This window comes from Astatotilapia calliptera, chromosome 17, assembly GCF_900246225.1.
Source record: "Astatotilapia calliptera chromosome 17, fAstCal1.2, whole genome shotgun sequence".
Taxonomy (NCBI): domain Eukaryota; kingdom Metazoa; phylum Chordata; class Actinopteri; order Cichliformes; family Cichlidae; genus Astatotilapia; species Astatotilapia calliptera.
The window spans coordinates 25,205,620-25,225,367 of NC_039318.1; the positions used below are offsets into that span (position 1 = coordinate 25,205,620).

A 19,748-nucleotide genomic window follows, 5' to 3' on the forward strand; every position below is an offset into this window, starting at 1 on the left:
TTATGGCTACAGCAAGCTGGAATATCTTTTGAAAATCAATGTCATATATTTACGATAAACACTGCCTGCATTGTGATAAAAATGTTGTTTGTAATTCCTTAATTCCATTTGTAGTTATTTTGTTTCACTAGATGCATAAAAAGAAAGCACTTTATTGCTTTACAGGCTGCTGGATCAGCAAACTTCCAAAATCTCTTTTATAGAGGTGCTTACATTAATTAAGTGCAGCTTCTACTTTCCCTCTTACTTACTTTGAATAAATAAGAGTGTACTACTGTATGGTTTCACATGACTGTTGTTCCCAAACGGTGTATTTTATCCTCATCCTCTGCCATCCACTCACAAATGTGCTTGTTGATAATTGTCTGTGCACATGCATCATTGTTACAAAGGTCACCACAGAAAGAGCATAACTCTTCTGCTGCCAGCAAACTACTTACTAGTAGCATAAAAAGCAACACTTATCTCAAGGTTTAACCCTGAAACAAAGCACAGCACTATAGCTCTACTAATTGACCCAGGCCATTAAACTTTGGTGGCTGAGTGGAGCCTGGCTCCTTGGGGAAAATGAGTGGCAGCTGAGCTCAACAGCGAGGCAACACACACTCATACAATGTGCAGGCCTGCTAGGGCCATAACAAACAGTCACGTGTCAGTGCCTCTGGGACTCTGAGAATTATGGCTGAAAAGTGAATACACAAAGGTGGATAAACTTAACACCTCCATAATCTACACACAGGATGCCTTTCCTAACCTTCCCTGTTCAATGTTTGCCAAATATATTAAGAAGTCTTTAACATCCAGTATACCAACCAAACAGAAGCAGTATTGGCTTAAGTTTGAATACCAGGAATTCAAAGGCACAGTTGTAATACTGCTATGACAACAATCATTTGTATTCTCTTGTGTGTGGCAGTTTTAACGATGAAAACTAAACCAAAAATAAAAAGAAGCAGTGTGTCGATGAAGCTAGTCACGTGCACAAGTGTATGGACAAAATCTGCAGTGCAGTTAAAATGAATGAAAAAGCAGCCAATGATAATGAAATAAAAATATCCTTTTTTTCTTATTGGATGTGATATTTTTTGACATTGTTGGATAAATCATGGTCACACATAAAGAAATTGTAACTCCTTAGATTCCTAACTTGCTCCTGCTTGATTTTTTTTAACTCACTTATTAGCTGGCTTTTTGGTATTTTTTTCCTTATAACTTGCAGCAGCAAGCCAGAGGCATAACAGGATACGGGTGAAACACGACACGGATTACTCAAATCCTACCCCCTCTCCAAAATCTGACCCAGACCTGTGGAAGCTTGTTTTCACCACTGGAGAAAAAGGAAAGACATGGGATCTTTTTTGCCATTTATGTGTCCAAATTTTAATTAGTAAGTTGAATTTTTTTGCTATAATAACCTGAAATTTCTAATTATTAATGACAATTTTTTTTTTGTTTTTTTCCTTTCAGTGGTGAAAATGGGCTGCCAAACAGACCAAACCCTAAATACTGACCTTTTCGATGTGTTTTTACTAAACAGGCTGGACTATAATGTTGCAGTGCCACAAGCAATTCAGTACTACTCTTTCAGCCCTGTTCCCCTTACCTGCAGAGTCCTCCTCTTTTTCTACCCTCCCAGGTAAGTGCAGTTAATAGTACACACCTGCACCTCAGGTGTAATGTAGACAGCAGAGTGGAGAATAATGCATGTCTCCAGCACACACTTCTTTGAATATGATGTAAATTTCAGGATATCAGATTACAGCTCTCGAGCAAGGGGTGGGGAGTAAAGGAAGGGAGAGCACACCTGAAGTAAAAGGCAGAGGAAATGTTTTCTCCACCTCTTTTCACTGTGAAGTAGAGGAGTGTACCTAGCATACACAGGAGCACCAGCATGAGAGCAAGCTGGATGAAAGCTTTGCTTACAGTCCTCATTGTGGCCTTCGCATTGCTATACCTCAGCTCTATTAAGAAGGAGGTCCACATTCATTCTGAGAGACTGCAGAGGGTCCATTACAATGACTCCATCAGGGGTCAGGGAATCGTCAAGAGGATGGAAAAGATGGAAACAGACATCAACAGGCTGCGTGAGTTAAAGTCTCAGTTTGGCAGCTGCTTATGTGTAAAGTCTGTACTTAGAGTTCAGTGAAGAAACAATGAAGGCTAGATCTGTTCATCTGAGGTGTTTCTCATCTGCTACACATGAGAATTTCTGAAGCGAAACAATTAAAGTAACAATTATTATACCCGCCTGCTTTACTACTCACTTATTTTCGCTTTTTAAGTCGACATTGCTAAAAAGTACCAAACTGCTCTTACCTGACTGTTACTGACTTGGTTTTCACAGACAAAAAACAAATTAGATGGACAATGCAAACACCATGTGGTCATTTCTGTCCGCAGTCAGTTTAATGAAAAAGCTTGAAAAGAGGGCACCAGCAGCTGAGAGGAAGGAAGAGGTGAAGGACAAGAGGAAGATGGTGAAGAAGCTGTACCCCAACTCTGATCTATTCAAGAAGTGGGGTGACGATCTGTCGGAGGAGGAGCAGAAGGAAGCCGAGCAGTTGTTTCAGAGATATGGATACAACGCCTTCCTCAGTGACAGGCTGCCCCTCAACAGAGAGATTCCCGACACCAGGCCTCCGAGGTGAGTGCAACACACGAATCCGAAAGGAAATCTAAAAACACACACCGAGCTGCTTTGTGCGTGTTTTTGAGATCGATCAGCAACAATGACATTTTATTGTCTTTGTTGTCTTAGCATGAATGCATATGAATTTAGTACATATACACACTCAATGGCCACATTATTAGGTACATGATTGCTAATGCAGATATGTAATCGGTCAGTCATTAAGGCATGTATACACGGTCAAGATTATCTTCTGCAATTAATCTTGACCCTGAGGAAAAAAGGTGATTTAACTGATGTTGGCTGTGGCATGTTTGTTGGTCTAAGTATCTCAGAAACTGCTGATCTTCTGTGATTTCCTTAAATGACCATCTCTTGGGTTTTCAGAGAATGGTCAGAAAAAGAGAAAATACCCAGTGAGCGCCAGTTATCTGGGAGAAAATCCTTTGTTTGGGTAAAAGGTGAGGCTATTTTGAGTGGAAAGCAAGGAAACGGTAACTCAAATAACCACTTGCTACAACCAAAGTATGCAGAAGAGCATCTTTGAAAGCAGAGCATGTTAAACCTTGAGGCAGATGGGCTACAACACCAGAAGACAATATTTGAATGAATTTTGCATCAAGAACAAGAAAGCATGCCTTTCATCAACATTATTAAAATTTAAACAACAGAGGCAACTTCACTATTGATGCTGACCGTGTCCATCTCTTCATGATCACAGCGTACCCGTCTTCTGATGGATGCTTCCAGCAGCATAACACACCATCAGATCCTGTATGCTGGTTTCTTTAACATGAAAATAAGTTGAAATGGCCTCCACAGTCGCCAGATGTCAATCCAGTAGACAACTTTGTAATGTGGAGTGAACTCTAAAGGATACAATTTCAACTTAAAAACATTTAATTTATTACTTCTTCAGGCTGCCTGCTATTTTTCTGCTCACAGGTGTGCTGTGAAAAATTATCCGAAGGATCTGCCGACCATCAGTGTTGTGTTAATCTATTTGGATGAAGCTCTTTCAATCATTAAAAGAGCCATACGCAGCATCGTGGACAAGACACCAGCTCGGCTGCTGCAAGAAATCATCCTGGTGGACGATCACAGCAGCAACGGTGAGTCAGCATGCTTCCAAAATAATTTTCATATCATTTTCAGACTGTGGTGGATATCCTATGTACACAGGGACGGTACTCAGATATCTGACAAATCTGAAACCAAGCGAGAAAGGAAGGCGCTCACCGCAGCTTTAGTTTATAATGCAAATGATGGCAGAAACTACATCCTTTTATTACAGGCAATAAAAGACATCAGTGTAAAATATGAGATGTAGTTTGAGTAGCAAAGGCTGCACTGAAATTGGACACGGTTGCTTGCGTTTGTGGGTTGGAACTGAAAACATATATCAGGGAGTGTAATGTGTAATTGCGATGTTGCTGTCCACTGACAAAAGAACTGATAATCCTAAATAAACACGACCACGTGTGTAGAGTACTCGGAGTAGCAGAGTGGCTTTTACAGGGATAGTACTCTGTATGTTATTTTTAATTACTATGAGTATGGCAAATAAAAAAAAATCTTGTTTTATATTCAAAGAAGTGCCAAATCTATCAGCTGATTTGTGAAACAGTCTTTGAATTGTTTTTATTAACGATCAGAAAAAAAGTGATTGTTAGAGGCATGAGTAGATTTAATCTGCAGCTCATATTGCTGAAACAGTTCTTTATTTTCTGCAGAGGACTTAATGGAGAAGCTGGATGATTACATCAGCTTTATCCATGAGGAGCGTCCAGGCCTGGTGAAGAAAGTGCGGCACTCTGAGCAGCTGGGCCTCACCCAGGCCAGACTGTCGGGCTGGAAGGCAGCTGAGGGAGAGGTGATTGCAATCTTAGACGCTCACATAGAAGTCCACGTCCAATGGTTGGTTTAAGATCTGAGTGACTCTTTTCAGAGCTGTGGTGATAATCCTGTAATTGGCCCTCATGTTTCTTTTAAAACTGTTTGTGCGTGTCTAGGGCAGAGCCTTTACTGGCTCGGATTAAGGAGGACCGGACCGTTATACTGACGCCTGTTTTTGACAAGGTCAACTACGATGACCTGACACTGAGTTCCTACAATACTGCATCTCATGGCTTTGACTGGGCAATGTGGTGCATGTACGAGTCCTTCAGACCTGAGTGGTATGCCTTGGATGATGAGACGCAGCCTGGCAAGTAAGAGTCACATTTAAAGACATCACATTTTACGCATGAACTCCCAGCATGTCAGGACAACACAGTGTGGACGTTTCAGACTCTCCGCTGAACCACAGCTTAGAAAGCTATGAAGACTGTATACATGGAGCCAGTGTTGCCAAAACAAATATTCAAGGATAGTTGCTGACAAAATCTTTCGCATTAAGCAATCTGCAGAGTGTAACACAGCACCCATGTGGGTGTCTATAGGTTGCACAAAGAGCAGATTTAAGGTTTTTGCTGCTAGAATGAAAGCAGAACACCCTTGATCACACATCTTTTGTTTTTTTTTCAATCCTTGGTTGCTTTGGTGTTTCAGGCTTTGCGGTCATAATTCTTTATAATTAGGTTTGCTTTGCTCTCTTAGTTTGAGTGCTGTATGGTAAGATTTTTTGCTTATTCAGTTTTTCCTTTGTTAAACGGTGTCACCAGGAGCCCCTCAGTCATGGGGATACTTGTGGCTGATCACAAGTTCTTCGGAGAGATTGGAAGCCTTGATGGTGGAATGAAAATATACGGTGGGGAAAATGTGGAGCTGGGCATCCGGGTAAGTACTGACTGGATCAAGTCCTACTGGAGACTTGGAGATTTGAAATATGTTAGTCTACCTACCTTTTATTTAGCCCCACCATATGTGCCTTTACACACTTCTTTTTGCAACCAGGCTCTGTGGCTTTAGGTGGTTTGCAACGTTATGGTTCCTAAATGCTTCCACTTTGTAATAATACCACTTGGATTTAAAGTCTTATACAAATACTGACTCCAATGTAACTTTATTTGGTTATATTTGTGATCAGTTTTAATGGGTAATCCTTTTTATATTAGTTGCATTAAAAGCCTCTAAACCTACTTTTATATGTTTTCACAGGTGTGGCTGTGTGGAGGAAGCATTGAAGTTGTGCCTTGCTCTAAAATTGCCCACATTGAACGAGCAGTAAAGCCTTACCTCCCAGACTTGAGTGTCATGATGAAGCGTAATGCACTGAGGGTAGCAGAGGTGTGGCTAGATGAATACAAATACAATGTCAACATTGCTTGGAATCTTCCCCTTGAGGTTAGAAGAGAGGGCACTTTCCGAGTTGCATTTAAGATCTAAATTGCACAGTTGTGTGCTCTGCAGGTTGAGTAATGGTGTGCGCACTCAAACATGTCTCTGTGGTCCTATTGTTTTTCCTACAGAACCATGGGATAGACATCGGAGATGTGTCGGAGAGAAAGAAGCTCAGAGAGAGGCTTAATTGTAAGCCCTTTAAGTGGTATTTAGACAATGTTTACCCCAAGCTGGACCCCCTGCATGACCTGCTCAGTTATGGAGCTGTAAGTCAAAAATAACTGTTTTGTCGGAATACATATGAGAGGTTGGATATTAAAGTGTGACCATAAAGTCTTTTTAACTCTTTAATTCTCATTAATAATTAATTAATTAATTTAAAGGGCCTCTCTGTGGAATGTTTTTAATGCTTTTCAAGGGGTTTCCCCCCCTATAAATGTATTACAGCTTTAAAAATTTCAAAATGAGACCTTCCCCAAGTTCTGAGGTTGCCTCCAATGTCCTACATGTGGACTTTTTCTTTTTTTTTTCTTTTTTTAAATGTAACGGTTGTATGATGGATTCTCTGCAAAAACAAATTGGTGTGATTTATGTGATGTTTATTATCCTAAATCACAGGCTTAAAGGCCTCTTTTCTGCTGCCCCATAACATCACCCCAAAAAAAAAAAAAAACAGATAACAATATCTGTGAGTCAAATTTAGCCACTTACTTGCTATGTTGGATTGTAGCAAAAGAACTGACCAGGACTGTCTTCTTTTAGCTATTTTGCTAGTGATAGACTGTGCAACATATTGTCGTGAGTGGTTGAGGTTAGCTGGGCCTCCAGTGGCGTAGTGGTTAACACATTTGTTTTCGCTGGTTTGTCTCAGCTGGAGAGACACGTCGTCTCCAGGGTTGTATTAGGGAGTCCATCAAATATGTGGCCAAATTTGACAACAGAAGCCAAAAGTAGTTTAGATACAAACTCTTTTGTCATACCTTCCCTAGACTGTATATAAAAGATGGATGTAGTTATTGTGATGGTTGCGAGGTTCTGTTAAAAAACCTCGACATGAGCAGTTTTGTTATCGCCATCTTTGTGTTAGGGTGGTAACAGTAAAGTAAACAGGGCTTGAAACTTGTGACTGAGACCATAAACGTGTTTACTGAGGTCACAGAGTGAAGGAGCCAGTTTTCAGACTCAGAAGCAAAATCCATCTTTTTTATACAGTCTGTGATTGAGGTCGCTTGCTAATAATACTAACTTCATAGCAATGAAAATGCTACATAGATAGTCTAAAATGGTTCCAGCACACTATTAATCATGATCTGTGGTGGTAGTTTTAGCCATAAATAAATTATTTAACATTACAAAGTAAATTTTTAGTTAATATTTAATTGAGGATGATGCAAGGCAAGCTTCTCTGCCTTGTCAAGTCAGCTTTGTTGGCTTTATAAAAGGACTCAGGCTTATGCGCTGGCCTCTAAGGAGTCATATGTGACATAAAATGCTTACAAGATGCAGCAGCAAGTTCAAATTCACACACATGTTAGTCCCTATTACACAATGAAGATCAGCACACAACATGGGCAGACGTCACCAGCAGCAAAGAACCTTTAAGCAGCTTTTGTTTTTTTTACGCTTATCATATTATTTTTTTATTTGAAGACTTTCCTGGGGATACATCAAGGTGTCTTACGGTTACAATAGATTCATTCACTGGAGAATATTATGTACTCTTACTTCGTTTTTATGCAGGGTGTGTTTCATAGTGAGAGCATCTGTAAAGCAAACTTTCCATGAATGCTCTCAAGGAACTCCCTCTTGGTGGTGCTTCTGCTAATATTTAATTGCACTGAATCTTGGTACAGTGACATTGCAGTATTAGCAAACTCCCCTTTCCCATCTTTTCTAATTGAGAATTAATTTAAAGTTAGAGTTTTGTTTTTGTTCCAGAGTCAATTTACTCATTTACTTAAAGGAAATACAGTGTTGGGAGTATTTTTATTGTAGTTTAGAAAAGATATTACAATACAAACACAATACTTCATGTTATAATTTGCCTCTTAATCCTTGTTTGGTTTGTGAATTTGGCCTCACTGACAAATACTTTTTGTTAGTTTTGCAAACTCATAATGTCGTTTCAGTTTGCATCTTTTTTATTTTTATATCAGTTAACTAAAATGTGTTTCTGCACCATAATAGCGTCTGGATTTGTCTGCTGGATACACATTGTGCTCTTTCTAATGAAAGCTGCTCCAGTTTATTTGTGCTTTTGTTGGCAGATGATAAATGATCTGAAGCCAGAACTCTGTGTTGACCAAGGCCCGATGCCAGGAAACACACCCATCTTGTATGGATGCCACTTCTATTCGACTCAAGTATGTTTAGATATTCAATGCTTACAAACAGGTGGTGATTTTGTTTTTGTAGGTAATTGTTGTTCTTTGATTTAGCACTGTTTTTATCGCTCTGATGGACAACTCTACATTGGCGGGATCAAATCTCATAAGTACAACAGCAACCGCTGTCTAGTGGACCCTTTCAGTGGTCTCTACCCGGGGCTGTATGACTGCAAAATAGCCAAACAGAAAGACTTTCACATGCTGTGGGATTTTAAACAGGTAAATATTTCAGTTTTTAAATATAGACTCAGTCAAACCTGAGGGAAGTTGCCACCCGACCCACTCTGAATCAGCTGATTTTTTTTTTTTAAAAAGCTTTTAAGCTTGTCCAGCCAAAGGACTGTTGAGCTTATGCTACACTAGGCATAAGCTCAACTAATGAAACTTGATCACCTAGTAGGTGATGTTTTGCAGTTTTTTTAACATGTTCATTGTGGTCCTCAGTTGCTCCCAAACACATAAAAAAAAAAAAAACCAAAAAAAAAAAACTTCACCCTCTGAGAAATAAAACAAGTCTGTATAATATTGATTAAGAATGCCTACAGTGCTGTGAGGCATCTAAATTTGATGAGACGCATTTGTTGGAGTCAACTAAATATCACGAGATTATAGCAGATTACTGGTAAATGGAGGAGGCCTCAGGGCAGAGAGGTCTGGGTGTCTCGGAGCAGACACATCCATACATCCAGTCCAGTGGATGTATGGATCATCATATTCAATGATACTGATGATCAATAGAGAAGTTTTTGCAGTTGATGTAAAATTAATTTGATGGTAGTCTGTTAACTTAGCTTAAATATGTTTTTCAGTCCTGAAAATCTTAGTTGGTTATTGGATATTCTTACGAAATATAAACATTGGGGGAAAAACCCCTAATTTCAACCAAGTATTAGACTTTGAGGGCCTGTACTGCAGACAATTTTCAAAGCATGAAGGTAAATTTACAAGGCAAATAACCTTGTGTTTATGTAGCACTTTTCTACTCTGCCTGAGCACTCAAAGTACTTTACACAACATGCCTCATTCACCCAGTCACACAGCACTTTTTCTATGCTTAAGTGCTTTCTATCTAACATTCACACTGATGGATGTATTCGAGAACCATTTGGGGTTGGTTCTGTACCTTCCCTAAGGATACTTTGGCATGCAGACTGGAGCAGCCAGGGCTCGAACCACCACCCTGCTGAGCCTTGCAAATATGGTGACGTTATTGTATAAATTAAAAAAAAAAAATCAGCCTAATCTGAGGTCACATAGAAGCCAGTCACAAATGTCTGGAGAAGAAAAGGAGACAATAAAATGTGTTTATTTGCAGGGAGGACCGATCCAGAACAGAAAAACAAAGCGATGTCTAGAAATTGCGAAGGATGACGTTGGCTTTTACCAACTCGTCGTCCAGCAGTGCACCGGTCAGAGCTGGAATATACAAAATCTCATCAAAGACCACTAAGAGACTGCTGGGCAGGTCTCAGAAGATAATGAGCTGTTTATTGCACAAAAAGTGAGCCTCGTGTCAAAGAAAGATCGTTAGTTGTCTTTCGTTACATCATTATTTAAAAAAGAAACAAGGTTTCTGAAGTGAGTCACTGAAAAAGTGAAACTTTTTTTCTTCTACTTTTTGTATTTAAATTAGATGTATGTGCATCAACTACAAAGAAACATTTTATTTTTCTTGTTTGTTTTGAATAGAGAAATTTCCTTGTGAACAGTTCCCCTGTACATGTTTGGTATTATGAAGACAAAAGACTAGCTGTGCATGACAAACTTGACCAAACCTCCCCCCCACTGTCAGCTGGTCTCTTGTAAAGCTTCTTCGTGATCGCTCAAGGGGTGAAAAAGCTACTAAGACACTTACAGTACCAACCTGCCAATCCCGTCAAACTGTTAGTCTTACTGTTAACAGAGACTCCAATAGCCTTAATCTTTTTTTTTTTTTAAATAAAGTCTGCTAAAGGCCTATGAATATTTACCTTTAGTGATATTACAAACATTCAGTCATTCATTCAAGTCAGTCAGGATCTAATATCACTCGGCTGTTATGAGTTGGCAGAAATGAAGGCGTCCCACTTTTTCTGCCACATGGCACGACCTGAATCCTTCAGATGAGCTGGGAGTGAGCTATACCTGCAGGCAGAAGAAGAAATATTTAATGAGAAGAAACATACTGCAACAGGGCTTAAAACCAAAGGTTTTCTTAAAATAATATAAACATTCATGTTTTTTTAATGTGAAAATCATCTTGGAGAGATTTATAAGTTGCTTCAAAAATGCAATTCCAACATGAATATTATTGTTGTCCTGACAAATAAATAAGGACATTATCTGAACGCTTGGCTCAATTTTTTACTTTTAAATTTTACTAAACATGAGTAACTCTGTGTTAGCATAGTGCTGAACATCATATTGGAGGATACTGTTACTGATAGCATGAGTTTAGTCATCCTCGTGCACTTAAAAACTGGTATGCTCGTAATGCTGACTTTAACTAATTATATCTACATTTTCTAAGGAAAATGTTAAATTTAATGGAATCTGGTCAGATGAAATGTACTTTATTTAAATAAATAAACCTTTGATTTGATATATTTCCAGTGCATTCCTGAGAATTGTTCTTCATGTTTATTGAGAGGTGAGAATCATTGAGTGTATGTTGGACTGAAATTCATTCACTTGTATAATTTAATTCATGCTCATTCAAAGATAGTATGATGAAAACTGGCATCAGCTGTTGGCCACCACATTTTGAGCCCATCTTGTTTTCTTTGAAGGCTTAACGTTAAAACATGAATGAAAGAAATAAAGTGAAATTATTCTGACGTGATGGAGTTTGCAGCCAGTTCTTTGAGCGTGCCCAGGTTTGCTTTCAACCCTCCGATGCCCACGAATGCTTGATAGAAGTCATAGGAGAGGCCTGTGGTGCCAAACAGGGACGGGTCATCGGCACTGATGACCATCGGGTGACCCTCTGACATCAGCACAGTAGCAGGGTGGTTCCTCAGGTCTGAAACCAGCTTCAGCACCTGCAGGTCAGAGGTGAAACAAACTCAGGTAAGTTATGTATAAACACATGTACATACTGTGTGTATTTTACGATGGCAGTGCTAACAGGTCATTAATGTGACGTGTATATTTCTGTTCACTTTTATTTAAAATAATGTCCTCAATTCCTGACTTTTAGGCATTTAAGCTTCTTCAAAAACACCTGATAGATTTAGATAATCTTACAATTTTAAATCATGTTAATTTAATCGACATTTCTTGCCATTGTACCAGCTGACTTTTAGTGGTTGCAGTTTAAATTTCAATTTAATCAGGCTTAATGTTTGACACCGGTATTACCTTTTGTCTTTGGTAGCAAGATATCATTTATAAATTAAAGATTTTTATGACAAGTTAAAATTTTTCTTAGTTTTACATTTGTTCTTGACTTGGAAAGTTTATCAACCTACGTATGAGATGAGTTGTTTTTAACCATATTTCAGAAAGTGCTACAAAACTACTACCAAAGACCATACTGATGACTCATCCTGGAGGCCACAAAAGAACCCAGAACAACATCTAAAGAACTGCAGACCTCACTCTCCTCAGTTAAGGTCAGGTCACGCTAAGAAAGAGACTGTGCATCCATGGGAGACTTCCAAAGAGAAAACGAGCAAGTCCACGTCTAAATGTCAACAAAAAAAAAAAAACCCCAATGTGAAGGATTTGGAGTGGCCTAGTCAAAGTCCGGACTTAATACGATTGAGGGGCTTTGGCATGATCATAAACCCTCCAGTGTGGCTGAGTTAAAGCAATTCTGCAAAGAAGAGTGAGCCAACATTCCTCCACAGCCATGTAAAAACACTCTTGTCAGTTATCGCAAACACTTGATTGCAGTTCTTGGTGCCAAAGGAGACACAAGTTATTAGGTTTTGGGGCAATTGGATAACTTTTCTCTTAATAAATGAAATCATCATTGAAAAGATATTTAGAATTTACTTAGGTTATTTTTGTCTAATATTTAAAAGTGTGACAAATATGCAAAAAGGGGGCAAATGCTTTTTCACAGCCTTCTACAGGTATATCACTTTGCATTGCCCATAACATTAAAGGTGGTCTCTTCTTAAAGTTAGATTGTTTTATAGTGTTAATCCTACATCACGAAGAAGCTACAAATCACAGCAGTGTCTTCTGCTCTGGTAGCTTTAAAGGTATTCAGCGCAACACAGTCAAGCTGTGGGTCGGAGGTTGTGTCATCCAAATATTTCTGTGAAGGTTCTCAGTCATCCAGGTCATCGTAGTCTAAGGAGCTTGGAAAGAAAAGCGTCTGGACTTCTTTAAGTTGCTTGAAGACGTTTCACCTCTCATCCGAGAAGCTTCTTCAGTTCTAAGGGTCAAATGGTGGAGAGTCCCAGATTTAAACCCTGTGGGAGTTTCCCCCCAAAGAGGGAACAAAGGACCCCCTGATGATCCTCGACCTAATCACATGAGTCAAGATGTGAAAACGGGTGTGGGTCCCAAGAGCCAGGGTTTCGGATGAGCTCATTGTGAAACCTGGCCCCACCCTATCATGTGGTTTGCTGAGGTCAGATGGCCCAGGCGCCTGGGAAGGGATCTCAAAACTGGATTATATATGGCAGACAGTTGGTGTCATAAACCACCGCCTCAGGAAACCACATGATAGGGTGGGGCCAGGTTTCACAATGAGCTCACCTGAAACCCTGGCTGATTGTGACCCACACCCGTTTTCACACCTTGGCTCAGGAATTAGGTCGAGGATCATCAGGGGGTCCTTTGTTCCCTCTTTGGGGGGAAACTCCCACTGGTTTTAAATCTGGGACTCTCCACCATTTGACCCTTAGAACTGAAGAAGCTTCTCGGATGAGAGGTGAAACGTCTTCAAACAACTTAAAGAAGTCCAGACGCTTTTCTTTCCAAGCTCCTTAGACTGTCATGTAATGAGCTTACCTGGTTTGAGATGGGACAAAGCTCCACAGCCACATTTCTTTTCCTAGAAAGTTCTTTGGCAAGCGGATGGTGCGCTAAAGCGTAGCCGTGGCCAATGCGCATGGTGTTGAATAGAAGGGCATCAAGAATATTTTGATCTGTGTCTGTGCCTTCGTCATCTGTACACATAGATACAAATACAGCGTACAGTACATTTCAAAATAATTTTTCAAATCTTACTCATGGTATAATGAGCTTTATGCTTTTTGATCCCCCCACCTGTCTCCCCTGCATGAAAGAAGTACGGCAATCTGACACCAAGTTCAGCTGGCAGAGAGAGGGCCTCTCTGAAGAACCAAAGACTCTTCCCGCTGTCCTCCCGTCCAACCTGCAAACCATAAGGTTAACTAGTAATGCTACGCTAGGGTACACCCTGCAAGAGCTGACAGTCAGTCGTATGAAGAGAGACAGAAAGCCATTCATGCTCATATCTAAGGTGAATTAGGAGTTAACTTGAATTTCTTAGGATTGTAGGCACAATACAAGAAGAGCAGAAAAGTCAGACAGACATGTAAATTCCACACCACATGGTCCCCAATAAGCAGATAAATGATCTCTGGACTCAGAGCTTATAAGAAGTTGAGGCTAAAGTACACGGGTCACTTCTTACCATGTCAAATCCTGCAACGACATCTGGGAAGTCCTTTTGCAGCTGAATGGCCTCTTTTACAGCAGCTTTGACCTCAGATATACTCAAAGCTCTGAAGAAAGGAACAACACACATAGATGACAGTACTTTCTAAGACTCACAAACAACAAAATGTTTAATTTTACATCAAGATATAGAAGTTAAGATGCCTGCCTGAGAAAAATCGGTTTCCAATGTTGAAAACAGGTGATAAACCTTATCAGCATTTAAGCGCAGGTTTTCCTAACAGAACTGTCCAGGAAAATAAACGGGGAACTTACAAGTAGATGGTCATAGCCGCTTACTCTAGTGGTACTTTGAGGCACATGCTGAATCTAAACCAGTAAAATTAAGACACATGCACATTTTAAGATTAAATTAAATGGTTACTTTAAAGTAAAATTTGACCTAAAAATGAATGTCTTAATAAAATTTTGTGGCAGTTGGTGCTATATTGAAAAAACAAAGTCAGCGTATCACCAAATCAGGAATCAGGTTTAATCCTTTTGGAGCCCCTGAGTATCTGTTCAAAGTTTAATATGTATATTTCAGTCTGCTGCCAGCAGAGCTAAAAAAAAATAAATTCAAAATCAACTTCACAGATGTTAGGATATCAGTCATGCTATCAAACTTGTCTCAGTGACTTCAGATTGCTCCCAAACTTTTCATCCCTAAATTGTAACGTGCTTTCTGTCGGATTAACACAACATCAGGATTTAACAGGACTCCATCACAGCTGCAGAAATCATTATACGTCCCTTTTTCATGTGTTTGGATTTATCAAATGAATGGACTGTCCTGTTCATAACTGGACTTTGTCGCTGCTTCCTTTGCAAGAAAACAGGAAGCCGAATGATTCGAGATAATATATTGAATTATCATTTAATTATTTTCCAAACTGAAACACAGTTCGACTTAAAGTAGAGCTTGGAGATCACAACATCTTGCCCCCATTTTATTTAACATGAGAAATGTGCTGCCAGCGGTTGGAAGTAAGTGGTGGGAAGTAATTTGGAGGTACATACATTGGTTACAAGGCTATTATCTAATAAGTTATTCATCTTTTCATGCCTAAAGATGAATAAAAATACTTTAAAAAAAATCCTGATTGAGGTTGTCATAATTCATGCATGAAAGGGTTAAGTAAAACTACATTTCCAGTGGAGTTACTTGAAAACCACTGAATTCTTTACATTTAACTGAAGACGGTTAAAAAAAACACACACACACACACAATATTTCAAAGAAAACATTATGTTGCAAAATAAAAGCTAATTTTCAACTTCCTTCCACGAGACAGGGTCCAAAAAAAACCCTGGACAAGTTACATAATGGTAAAACATATGCATAAAAGAGCTAGTGTGCTGTCTCACAACTCATGAGGGTAATTAGTAGCATAACTGTCTCTAAAAAGACTCATAGCTCCTTATCTCACTAGTTAAAAAGGAAAGGGGAGGGGTTCACCACTTGAAAAAAAGACTAGTGAAAGACTAAATGATCAAATATTCCAGTTGAAAAAAAAATAAAAAATGTGTAAATATTATTAAAAGATTCAGAGAATCCAGAGAAATCTCTGTATACAACGGATAAGGCCGAAAGCCTATCCTTGTCTCTCTGGGGGTAGTGCATCAACAACACTCATCACTGCTTCCACTGATCCAAAAGTCTATGATACAAGAAAAAGAAAACATTTATGAACAACATCCATAAACACAGCTGCCTTCTTTGAGCCCATGCTAATTTTAGATGGGCTAAAGGGGTGTAAAAACTGTGCTGCAGTCTGGATAATCTGAGCTTTTTTTGGAAATCACAAATGTGCCATCCTCTGGGCTGAAGAGGAAATGAACCATGTAACTACAGATCACTGTGGACCTAAAAAGCCTGCACTTTTGATACTTTTTTTTTTTTTTTACGTGTAATCCAACAGCATGCCACCAAGTCCAGGTTTGTAAATCTGCCTTAGCATCTTCTTTTGTCACACCAGCTATGGCCTGGGAGCTCCAAGTTCAACATCCTTTGTCTAATATATCCACTCCTCTGCACACGTCCAAGTCATCTCGGCCTAACCTAACTTTGTCTCTAAACCACTGAGCTGTCCCTCTAATGTACTTTAATCTTTGCCATCCTCGTCACTCCCAATGAAAATTGCCTCCTTCAGCTTGGTTTCCTGTCTCCTGCTTCTCTTTCACTATTGCTTCTATTCTTCTCACACTCTTTTAAACCTCTAATAGCATAGCTGACTTCAGGTATATGAACTAATCCACCTTCACTACATCTATGCCTTGTCCGCCTTCCACCTGTCTCACTGACTTTCATTCCTCTTCTTTGCAGTGCATACCTGCACCTCTCCAGGGTCTCTTCAAACTGTTCCCTACTGTCAAAACAGAGCACAATGTCATCTGGAAACATGCCTGACCTTACGTTAACCTGTCCTTCACCACTGCAAACAAGAAGGGGTTCAGAGCAGACCGCCGATGCAATCTCTCTCCAACCTTGAATATCTGTCACTCCTGAGTTCCACATACAGTGTCACAGGTCCTCTCTTGGCACTCATCATCTGCTTTCTTTACACCCACAAAGAAACAGTGAAGCTGACCTTCAGCCTGCACTTCTGCATCAACACTCCAAGCGTCCGTAGTGCTCTTTCTCAGGGTGAAGCCATACTGCTGCTCACTGATCGTCTTTTCTTAACCCAGCTTCAACAGTTCTAGCGGGATAAAGCTTTTACAATACCAAACATTTATCCCTGTATTTAGTTCAATTCACTTTTCTTTATCTAGCACCAAATGACAACAGCCTGCCTCAAGGTTCTTTATTTTGTAAGATGAAGACCCTGAAATAATATAGAGACACCCCCAACAATCAATTGAGCCTCTATGAGTTATATACGGAAGAGGATTAGGGCCACTGGGAAAAAAAGGTGGGCACGTCTTTTTTTTTTTCTTCTTTTCCAGAACTCTGAGAAAAAAGTCAGAATTCTGACTTTAAGAAGGAAAAAAAAAGTCATGCCCACTTTTTTTTCTCCCAGTGGCCCTAATCCTCTTCCGTAGCAATCACTGGGTGACAATAGGAAGGAAAAACTCTTTAACAGGAAGATACCCCTGGCAGGACCAGGCTCAGGGACAGGCAGCCCAGATTGGGGGTCAAGGGAGGAAAACAAGACACAGAAAAGGCATACATAGGCTCTGTGAACTTTTCCACAATGAAGCTAATAATTTGTGGAGTGCTTAGACAGCCTTGGTTGTCACTTGAAATGGAGTGTAATTTGAGAGAAGCCCTCTCTACGATATATTTTACCTGTGGACAGAAATTATGATACGAGCCCCGAGAAAGTCTGGATGGTCTCCAATAAATTTCTTTGTAACCTCTTGAAATGTTTTCAGAGTCCAGAACTTATCGTGAATAGTTCCATCGAGCTCGTATGTCTGCAACACAGAAAGGTTTCAGTTAGAAAAGCAGAAATGTCGGATATACTGCTGCTGTAGCTGTTTAGCACAGGCTGACGCTGCAAGGATCAGGTGTAAACAAACAAACAAACCCTTGAGAGACCGCTCCTCAGTTCCAGATACAGGATGTTGTCGCGGTGAAGCTCCTCTAGGCCTTTATAAAAATAATCCTTCAGGACTGGAGCATGGGTGACTAAGCCCGCAGATGCGATGAAGGCTTTCTCAAACTTCCCCCACACAATGTCTTGGCTTGGGTATTGACCATCTGGATCCTCGGTGACCAGAGTGAGGTGCTGCATTAAACTGTAAACCACCCAAAAACGACCTTTCAGTGTTAAGTTCTCCCACTACAGCTTGACTTTACATGTTCAGGAGAGGGTTAGAGGTTAACTAACCTGTTATCAAAGCCAGTAGGATCTCCTATTTTGGCTCTCAAGGTCTCGAGCAGTTGCCAGTAGAAGCAGTCCCAGCGTGGGAAGGGCTGGCGAGCTGAGAACTGGAAGCGGACAGAGTTGTCCCAAGTGAAGCAGATGTAGCAGTTAGGTCTGTAGGTGACGTTTTTCACCAGCCACTCAACACTGACCAGAGAGGAGCTGTGGATGTGGAGGGCTGCGCCTGTCACCCAAACAGCAAGATGTAACCTCAAACTTAGGCAAATACTGAAAGTAATCATTGATGACTTGTAAGACAGGCCCTAGGGTTCAAGAATATTAAAGGCCTCCCACACCTGATAAATCTAAGAAAAACTAAACAACCTCACAGTTTCTAGGGATTTTGTTGAATATTTTTCAGTCTCTGTCTGCTCATCTTTGCTTTTCTGAAAACATCTAGTGGATTAGACATCAAGCACCACATCTGCATTCCTCTTAATTTTTTCCCCAAATCATATTTTTTTCTCTCCATTGCTAATACATACAGCTTTTACAGCACACTACAGTATATGAAATATCAGAGAAAGCAGCCTGGGCGTGCTGCGCAGCTGTGACGTAAAGGGGACCAGAAATATGACTTTTGAGAATTGCTGCAGTGCTTTACCTTTTTGTTCTTTCTCTGCCAAAATCTAATCACTTTATCCTTGAGTCCACATTTAGGATTAACCTGAGGTCACAATGACCATGACCTTTGAATGCCAAAATAAACAATAACAGCATTAGGTTTGGTTGGGTCCCCTTGACCTTCTAAGCTCCTGCATCTGTTTCTGGTGGACTGATGCAGTAGGCCAGACAAAGCTTTAACATCACCTTTAGGCATCTTTTGCAGCAGTTTGAAGACTGGGCTCTTTTCAATGAGAGGTTTTGCTTTGAAGAAATGCAAAGCAGGAGGAAAAGGTGTGGCAGACATCTCTTGCTCCTTCAATCGATGGAGGTAAGCATCCAGCTTCTGCTCGGCCGCTGTCAGCACCACTTGTCCTCCCGTTTGCCTGGATGCCTCCTGACGCATCAGCAGGTCCCTCTGAGCGGGGTCAGGCATCCCTTCAGTCACCCTCACAAACCACAGAAGGGGCACATAAGTGACCACAGCCCAGAGGAATGAGATCACCATGTCCTTGTGTGCCACCGGAGGGTGCTGTATCCCTACTAGAACAACATGTTCTCACTTTTGAAAGGAGCAGGCTGTATTTGGTGCTGGAAATGAGAAGATACTCCATGAAAGACATGAATACTGTCGTTAAAGGAGAAGTTTTTGTAGCTTTGATAGTAACTGAATAAATTTCAAGCTTGTTACAAGTTCTTTAGGATTATAACATGCTCACACAGTGCTGACAGATTCTAGGGTGAAGCCGCACTCAACTGATTTATTTTGAGACATGCTCAATAATCCAGGTAAGCAAATCCCAGAAAATTGATTCTGTTAATCCTGATGCTGAGAACGCTGTATCCAGATGAACAAATTCAACTTTCTAGCATAACCGTTTTACTTTCTGGACCACATTTATTATGCATAAGAGGTAACGAAAGTAGCACACAGCTCTCGGTAACAGTGACAAATGAAGACAAATCTTAAAAGGCAAATCTAACTCCTTTAAAAACAAGACCATACTTACAAGAACAGCAAGAAGCAGCGTCTTGTGTCTCTCTCCACAGTCTCCTTAAATGCTCGGCTTGTTTTCCACAAGAAACTCTTGAATGTCAGGAAAAATACTCGGAGCGACCGGATAATTGGGACATTTTTGTCTGACTAATACCATGTGATAAACTAATGAATGAAGCATGAATGGCCAGTGTTGCAAAATAAATGGGAAAGACTGGAGATCATTCAGCTGCGAGAACAATGTGCGAGTCAAAAAGAAGAGAGGAAATACTAATGGTTCAGATTTTATACTTTATACACATTCCCACAATAAAACATTTTGAATTTGAGACAATCAAAAAACAACAAAAAGAAAAAAG

General features: G+C 40.1%; 2 protein-coding genes across 2 annotated transcripts; one reads left to right on the forward strand and one right to left on the reverse strand.

The window, feature by feature from the left end:
* The first annotated feature begins 1,643 nt into the window (after positions 1–1,643).
* On the forward strand, positions 1,644–10,330 carry LOC113009341 (probable polypeptide N-acetylgalactosaminyltransferase 8). The gene is made up of 11 exons (XM_026147587.1): positions 1,644–2,084; positions 2,401–2,644; positions 3,575–3,741; positions 4,363–4,546; positions 4,642–4,839; positions 5,293–5,407; positions 5,729–5,914; positions 6,040–6,177; positions 8,179–8,274; positions 8,350–8,517; positions 9,614–10,330. The coding sequence occupies exons 1-11, from the start codon at positions 1,892–1,894 to the stop codon at positions 9,746–9,748; spliced, it is 1,824 nt and encodes a 607-aa protein (XP_026003372.1). The 5' UTR covers positions 1,644–1,891; the 3' UTR covers positions 9,749–10,330.
* Positions 10,315–19,745, reverse strand: ada2b (adenosine deaminase 2b). Its single transcript, XM_026147589.1, has 10 exons — positions 19,403–19,745; positions 18,600–18,983; positions 17,754–17,973; positions 17,451–17,661; positions 17,210–17,337; positions 13,895–13,985; positions 13,504–13,612; positions 13,246–13,403; positions 11,116–11,318; positions 10,315–10,422 (listed from the first exon to the last, which is right to left on the reverse strand). Exons 2-10 carry the CDS (start codon positions 18,898–18,900, stop codon positions 10,335–10,337), a joined length of 1,509 nt encoding a protein of 502 aa, XP_026003374.1. The 5' UTR covers positions 18,901–18,983; positions 19,403–19,745; the 3' UTR covers positions 10,315–10,334.
* Between the last annotated feature and the right edge of the window lie 3 nt (positions 19,746–19,748).

Excerpts from the sequence above, each read along its gene's own strand:
- ada2b (XM_026147589.1), bottom strand. The coding sequence starts at position 18,900 with ATGGTGATCTCATTCCTCTGGGCTGTGGTCACTTATGTGCCCCTTCTG. Across the intron at positions 13,986-17,209 it reads ATCATAATTTCTGTCCACAG|AGCTTTGAGTATATCTGAGG; the intron begins GTAAAATATATC and ends TCCTTTCTTCAG. Across the intron at positions 13,404-13,503 it reads CTTTCATGCAGGGGAGACAG|ATGACGAAGGCACAGACACA; the intron begins GTGGGGGGATCA and ends CTATGTGTACAG.
- LOC113009341 (XM_026147587.1), top strand. The coding sequence starts at position 1,892 with ATGAGAGCAAGCTGGATGAAAGCTTTGCTTACAGTCCTCATTGTGGCC. Across the intron at positions 5,915-6,039 it reads CTTGGAATCTTCCCCTTGAG|AACCATGGGATAGACATCGG; the intron begins GTTAGAAGAGAG and ends TTTTTCCTACAG. Across the intron at positions 8,518-9,613 it reads TGCTGTGGGATTTTAAACAG|GGAGGACCGATCCAGAACAG; the intron begins GTAAATATTTCA and ends GTTTATTTGCAG.